General features: G+C 41.5%; 1 protein-coding gene across 1 annotated transcript; it reads left to right on the top strand.

Moving 5' to 3' along the window:
- The first annotated feature begins 532 nt into the window (after positions 1-532).
- Positions 533-2,061, top strand: LOC119658840 (opsin-1-like). The gene is made up of 2 exons (XM_038066585.1): positions 533-676; positions 754-2,061. Exon 2 carries the CDS (start codon positions 793-795, stop codon positions 1,900-1,902), a length of 1,110 nt encoding a protein of 369 aa, XP_037922513.1. The 5' UTR covers positions 533-676; positions 754-792; the 3' UTR covers positions 1,903-2,061.
- The last annotated feature ends 5,822 nt before the right edge of the window (positions 2,062-7,883 follow it).

The raw sequence follows: 7,883 nt of genomic DNA, 5'->3' as shown, positions 1-7,883 counted from the left end.
ACCAAGATTTTTTAGAAGGGCCCTTTTCAATCAAAAATCTGTCTATTTATGATAGTAAATGGCTCGACTGTGCTGGAAGTGAAGTTCCCCACTCTGCCTAGGACTACATTGGTAAAACTAATGTCTATGCCGTTTGTGGACTTTGAATAATAGATAAAACTTATTCTATGACACCAAGGATATCTGTGGCTACACTATTGGAAAAGTAATATCTACTTTTAGTCCTGAAAACTGCGGGTTATGAAAACGAAGTGCATCAAAGGTGGGTTCATGGTCCAGCTGAATGTAGATTTGAAGCGGATCATAAAGAGCAATCGCAATTGGGGAAAAAAATTATCCAAGTAGCCACTATTTCGATAGTAGTTTCCTATCCACTTCTTTTTGCATTCTCTTCCATATGTGCTAAAGTTCATACGAGTAGAATCAATACTTTGTAACTTTTTACAATTTAAGACATGCTGTTCTCACCTTATGTGTTGAATCGATTCGGTATTCGACCCTTTAATAAGTTTAAATGGTGTTAATATTTATGAAATTAAAAGAGGTAAAATTGGATTTAAAAGTGTTTAATACAAACACAATAGAGTATAAAAGAAGAAACCGAATACTATTCGGAAGGCACAGACAGACAAGTGCTGTAGCTGTACATATCTCATACCTTCATTTTTCGACTGAGGTAAGTTAAAATCCTGTGAATTCTACTCAGAAGGATGGAAGGTCCTTAAACATACCTTTTTGATTCAAATTCAACAGACTATACTCAAGTGATAATCGAAACTACACGCCGCTAAGATGGCGCTGCAACGCATTAACGAACCTTCTTTCCAAGCCTATGGAGTTGGAAATTTAACCGTTGTTGATATGATCACACCTGACATGCAACATTTGGTCGACCCCTACTGGAATCAATTCCCTCCTATGAATCCGCTCTGGCACGGGATTCTGGGATTCTTCATGACTGTACTTGGCATTATGTCGATCAGTGGCAACTTTGTTGTAATCTACATTTTTTCGACAACGAAATCGCTCCGGACACCATCAAACTTATTCGTTGTAAACTTGGCAATTTCCGATTTCTTGATGATGTGCTGCATGTCCCCAGCTATGGTCATTAATTGCTATTACGAAACCTGGGTTCTTGGACCACTCATGTGCCAACTCTATGCCATGTTTGGATCCTTGTTCGGATGTGCATCAATCTGGACCATGACAATGATCGCCTTCGACCGTTACAATGTCATCGTAAAGGGTATCGCCGGAAAACCACTTACCAATGGAGGAGCTTTGGCTCGTGTTGCTGGAATTTGGCTCTTCGCCACCGTCTGGACAGTCGCACCATTGTTCGGATGGAATCGATATGTACCAGAAGGCAACATGACCGCATGCGGAACCGACTACATCAACCAAGAATGGTTGAGCCGATCATACATCCTTGTTTATGCTATTTTCGTTTACTACGCTCCACTCTTCCTTATCATCTACTCTTATTACTACATCATCAAAGCTGTATCTGAGCATGAGAAAGCCATGCGAGAACAAGCCAAGAAGATGAACGTTGCATCCCTTCGATCTGCTGAGGATGCCAACAAGAGTGCTGAAGCGAAATTAGCAAAAGTTGCTCTAGTCACCATCTCCCTATGGTTTATGGCCTGGACTCCATATCTCATCATCAACTATGCCGGGGTGTTCCAGACAATGAAGCTTTCACCACTGAGTACCATCTGGGGATCAGTGTTCGCTAAGTGCAATGCAGTCTACAATCCAATCGTGTACGGCATCAGCCATCCAAAATACCGAGCTGCATTGTTTGAGAGGTTCCCATGTTTGAAGTGCGGAGATGATCCACAGCCAAATGTATCGGATAACCAATCACAGGCAACACAGGAGAAAACGGGTGCTTAATGTAATGTAACTAACAGACAAACGATGAACATATTTAACTTTACGAATGTACAAGCTCGCACATAGATTGTAGTATGTGTTACCTCATGACTTCATTCTAAGTTCTATTTGTTAATAATAAAAAAAAACGACGATTATATATCTTGAGCATAGCAAAAATTTTCGATCTTTTATTGGGTAAACTCCAGAAGTTATACAGAGGGCGCCATCAAAATCTGGACAATTAAATTTGCATTTCCCATGATAGTAAGTTCCCTGGACAGGTCGTCTTTGCCCTGTGAGTAATCAACTGACTACAATGAATGCTATCAAAGTACAAGGATCAAGAACAGTGCAAAGAAGGTTCATACATTTCGGCACCCTGGAAGCCATAAAAGGGACTCTGGAACTGATTTTAAGTGATCGAGAGTGTTCTGTTTAGAAAATGGGGACAATTGTGGGTGTCAGTAGAACGCCAATGCGTAGAATTGTCAAAGAAGACTTCCAATATCATTCCTTCACGATGAAGATAACGTAGATGTTGTCTGAAGATGCTAGAAGAAACGAGTGGCTCGCTGCCACCTGCTTGTCTCTTCCTTAGATGGTTTTTTCTGATGAAAAAATGTTCACTGTTGATACGAAGAAATGACCGGTGGCTTTCTCGCGACTCCAAGGATGTTTCTGTCGTAGCTAGAACAGAATTTCTGGTCACATACTAAGTGTTGTGTCCTGTAAGGGTGATGTCATGCTACCACATTTTTTTCCAAAAAGGCGAAACTGTGTTGAAGTTTTTTTGAAAGTTCTAGAAAATGTTGTCAAGCCGTGGATGGAAGATATTGCATCCGGACGGCCATATGTTTTCCAACAATAAGGTACTCTGATCCACACGGACCCCAGAATTCGCTTTCAGATTAAGTTGACCATGTATTGGTCCAAGGAATTCTAGCCTTTCAATAGTCCTGATTTAAATCCCTCGGACTTTTAGGTTTGGAGCGTAGTTGAAAAGGACATTAACAAGTCTTGGCATTCCAACCAAGGATAGAGGCTGTCATTGCAGCTGATGGCGGTTACATCGCATAACAATTATCTATTATGGATGCTCTATGAATCATGTGACACCACTTTTTATTTTGGTGGCACATCCTGTAAAGGCAAATCTAGCTGTAGTTAGACTTTAGTAGCCTTTAAGGGTGTTAGAACCACACATTTTGACTAAAGTGTAGGAAGCTCTTTTCAAAATTTCCTAGCTCTTAATTTTGATTATTTTTTCTATTAAGGAAGAGTAATGTCTACCATCTAGCTAAAAAAAAATTATCCTCACTCTAAAGTTTACCCGCCTTATCTTTAAGGGTTCCATGAAGAGCACACTTGCTTTCGCCTTGGTCAGCGTACCACTGTTTTTCAGGCAAAGGTGTATGCAATAAACGGAATATGGCATGGAAGACCTACGGAGAAAGAGAAGATGTTCTAAAATCCATATTATCTCAGGCTGTCTCTCATGGGGATGCCAGTAAGCTGTCTGGCATCCTGATCTACGTCATGCCTAGTCAGTCTTATTAATTTCGTCGGGATACCAAATCCTCTCATGGCCGTGTACAGTTTTACCCTGACTATGCTATCATAGGCGGCTTTAGAATCGATGAAGTGATGGGGCAACTGGTATCCATATTCCAACAGTTTTTCCATCGCTTGCCGCAGAGAGAAAATCTGATCTGTTGCTGATTTGCCTGGAGTGAAGCCTCTTTGGTATGGGCCAATGATGTTGTGGGCGTATGGGGCTATCCGGCCTAGGGAAATAGCGGAGAATATCTTATAGATGGTACTTAGCAACGTGATACTTCTATAATTGCTGCACTGTGTGATTTTTTCTGTATGAGACAGATAACCCCTCTTTGCTAGTCGTCAGGCATTGATTCAGTGTCCCACACCTTGAGCGCAAGTTGATGAACCACTTGGTGTAATTGGTCGCCTCCATATTTAACCAAGTCGGCTGTAATTCCATCGGCTCCTGGTGACTTATGATTTTTAAGTCGATGAGTTGCACGGACTGTTTCTTCTATAATTGGTGGTGGCAGTATTTGTCCGTTTTCTTCAGTTGGCAGGACCTCCAACTGGCGGATGTTCTGGTTGTTCAGTAGCTCATCAAAGTACTCATCCCATCGCTCCAATATGCCCATTCAGTCGGAAATTAGATTTGCCTCTTTGTCTTGCCAGGATCAGCATTGAAGTATGTAAGGCTGGATCCTGCTGACTTTTTGGTAAAACTTGCGGGCCTGGTGCGGTTGTTGCCTGTACTTTTCACAGACCTGTTGGTTCTCCCAGGCTTCCTTTTCCCGTCTGTGAAGTGGCCTCTCCGCTCGCCGGAGTTCGTGATAAGTGTCTGCGTGTGCCCACGTCCTTTTGAGAATACAACATTACTCGGTGTGCAACATTCTTCTGTTCCATTGTGAGCTTACATTCATCGTCAAACCAGCCGTTCCGACTCTTTTTGCGGCTGGGGCCAAGTGTGTTTGTGGCCGTATTTATGATAACGTTCTTCAGGTGGTTGTGAAGACCATTGGTTGATGCTTCATCTCCAGGATCTCTGTTGACTGCGGTTATTGCGGCATCCATTTCCCTCTTATAGATGTTGCGGAGGGCTGTATTGTGAATGGCTTCAGTGTTAACTCTCACGTGATTGTCAGAGGGCATTCAGGGTGGTGTTGTTATTCGAGCTCGGAGCACTATGCCAACGAGATAGTGATCCGGGTCTATATTGGCCCCCCTATATGTTTTGACATTCATCAAGGCTGAGAGAGGGCGGCATTCAATCAACACGTGGTCAATTTGGTTGAAAGTGGTCACTTTTGGAGAGGCCCACGTTTGTTCGTGGACTGCTTTCCGCGCAAATCGGTTTGGCTTGGTTTCATTTTTTGGCTAACTAAGAAACCTACTCCGAGCACATGGTTTACTGGATGGCCGCTTTAATATATGGTATAGAGACTCTTCTCCAGGAAACCAGTCCCTGCCCAATGCATCTCCTGTAACGCTGTTACATCCGGTTGTCAGCCCTACCCAACCTGGAAGACCAGTTGGTACAATTTGTCCCGTTTTTAGGTGCAGGAGGCTCGCCTTCATTCTTCCCCGTCTGCAGCTTTTCGTTAAGAAAGAGCTCCCAGCGATCACCACGTGGAGGTGGAGATAGGGTTTGCTGGTAGAGCTGTTGGTGTTGGTTCAGCAGGCGTTTCGCAGGTCTTATTTTCCATCGTGGGTAGCAATCCACGTTTCGCCCTGGGACCTATACTACCCTTTGACCACCTTTGCAGATTTGCAACGACAGTTGCACCTAAATCAAACCACCGTTGGCTGAAAAGAGGCTTCTTTTAAGGCATCAATAGACCAGGCGGACCAGATTACAAGAGAGGAACGAAACTCCGGAAAAAAATTTGAGAGAAATGAACCAATGTGGCTCGTACAGTTTTTATCTTAATTTACATAGAATCCATTGATTCATCTCTAAATATCAGCAGCTTATTGGCAGCGTTAATCGACTTCACTACTTAACGCCTCTTTATTTTATATTCCAATATTTGTTTTAATCCAATTAAATATCCCAACATTGACATTAAATATTTCCATGTATTTAACTTACGTAATTTCTCCCGTTCAATGTCAGTTTTCTCACCCTTAGGTGTCTATGAAGAAAGTCTTCATAAATTCAATTATGCATATTAGTTCTAACAAGTTCTTCAGAGGATTTCATCGCTATTTCTTTTCACTTGCTTTATCTGTTGGGAAAGGTCGTTCCAACCATATTTTAGATTTCACACTCACCTATGCAACCCCCTCATACATTTCGACCTCGGTAAAAGTGAGCTGGTGTAATCAGTTGAAGTGATTCCTTTGGATTCGACACTATTCATTTTTTAAAGTCCAAGTATTCAGTAGTCAACGGGAAGTCAAAGGAGTCGCATCTGGAATCCAAAGGTGTCCTATTTGAATCTTGTGGTATTTACATAGTTTTGTGGAATTATCTTTTTCTTTTTGTGCGAAAACACAAGTTTACAGTTCGAACTTATGGATGAGTTATTGGAAGTATCAAATCCAGTGCTTTTCTCATAATTTCGTTTTGCTAACTATAGGCTAATTGTATCTTTATCAATATTGCTAGAAATAAGAGTAAGCCTGTAGAAAGTAAGCGAAAAAATTGAAATCAAGTGTAAGATTTATATGCGCTGATTGTAGATATTGCGATTTAGATCTGAAATCGACTTTTCATGAAGCCAAAGGACTCTTTGTGTTGCGACCAGCAATTTAATTGGTTTCACTGAATTGAAACCACTAGTTTCCGCGATCTGCTCGGGACGGAACCTGAAGAAAAAGCCAAAAGTAGGATCTGATTTGACTCAGTACTTATAACCGAGAAAATTTTATGAATTTCAAGAGCTTTTCTTTATTGAAATATTATAAGAAAGGAAGTGGACGTTATTTGCAACAACTTTTCTAAAGCCTTTTACTCAACAAAGTACAACATACTTTTCTCCTTCGATCGCCACACCGCTTCTACAAAATATCTTTTGATAACTGCACAATATTCTCTCTCACCTACCCTTACTCTCCGATTTACCGCAAGGTTCCAGTCTAGAACCCCTATTATTGTTATTCCCTATCAATGCTCTCTCTTCGATGATGACCCTCAATAATTTTCCTCTGCCTCGTCCTCAAATCCTGTGATTTTCTCCAAGCTAGCATTGACATCTTGTTGCACCGCCATTCTGAAAACCAATTGGAACTAAACATCAGCAAATACCATCCTTTTTAACTTCATTCTCTTATTCTCTTGGTTGACAGCCTCTCTTCTATCTAACATTGGTGTAAACTTTGACGATGAGCCCAATTTTCACAAGAACTCTAACGAAGTCATCAGTGATGCATCTAAAATGTCCTGCGTTCGTCTTTTGACTTTCCGAGTCCAGACTCTCTGTATGAAATATCTTGGAGTATCTTTATCTTTTTATTTTTTTATCTCTTTTCCACAGTTGCACCTACGCAATTGTGGAGTAAACCTCAACCTTGCAAGTCGTCTCTTATCCTTCAGAGTGAACTAAGTTGTCTATCTTCGCGTCACCATAACCTCGAACCTCCTAACGGACCGTTGCAACATTTATTATCGGTTTTATCTTCTGGACAGCTAGCTCTTCACGATAAAAGCAGATATTGCTCCTCAAAAAGGTAGATAATGCGCTGGGTAGTATAAGATACGGACTCACGGATCGCGGATTTTCTGGAGGTTCATATCAGTTAAGAAAATTTTCTTCGAGCGCTTGCTTCAGGACCGATAACTTCATTTCGTCCTTTGCATAAGTTGTCGCATCCTTTATACTTAAGATATTTTTAAGCTGCGGCTATTCGATTGATAGGAAAGTTACCGTCCCTGTCATTAACACAGCAAAAGTGCTCGATATCCTAGCTGCATTGGTTTTCGACTAGTCGATCCAGATTTCGCTCGCCATTATGAGCGTCCAGTTTGATGTAATGTAGATTATTGTACGCTGCTCGAGTAGGACTGTTTAGTTTGCTTCACGATTAGCATTGGTTGCCTATTGGCTAGCATTTTACTATCTAGGAGCTGATGGTAGAGGCGCTTCTACCCATCGACGTTCATTTGGACATCGTGGTTTCTGAGCCAGGAGTTGTGGTTGGTATTGAATCCAGGAGCTGCACAGGTCGCTTTGTGGATTATGTAATTGGATCGATTCCGCATTTCGTCCCTTTCTTGAGACATCGTGGCACAAAGGGAGTAATGAAATGGATGGCGTCATCAGCTGAAACAACAGTGACTTTCATCGTTCAACATTTTATACTGTGCTGCAGAAAATTCCAAACATGCCATGAATGCCGACACAATATTGAGCACGTCAGTTACCATAGTAGAGCAGTTTCTTGAAAAACGTAAATATGGATACATCTTTTACGGCAAGTTATTTGGTCTCTCCGGTGAGTGTGCTGATGTTGAGTTTTTC

Source organism: Hermetia illucens, chromosome 6 (genome assembly GCF_905115235.1).
Source record: "Hermetia illucens chromosome 6, iHerIll2.2.curated.20191125, whole genome shotgun sequence".
NCBI lineage: Eukaryota > Metazoa > Arthropoda > Insecta > Diptera > Stratiomyidae > Hermetia > Hermetia illucens.
This window is presented reverse-complemented; position numbering and strand designations above follow the sequence as displayed.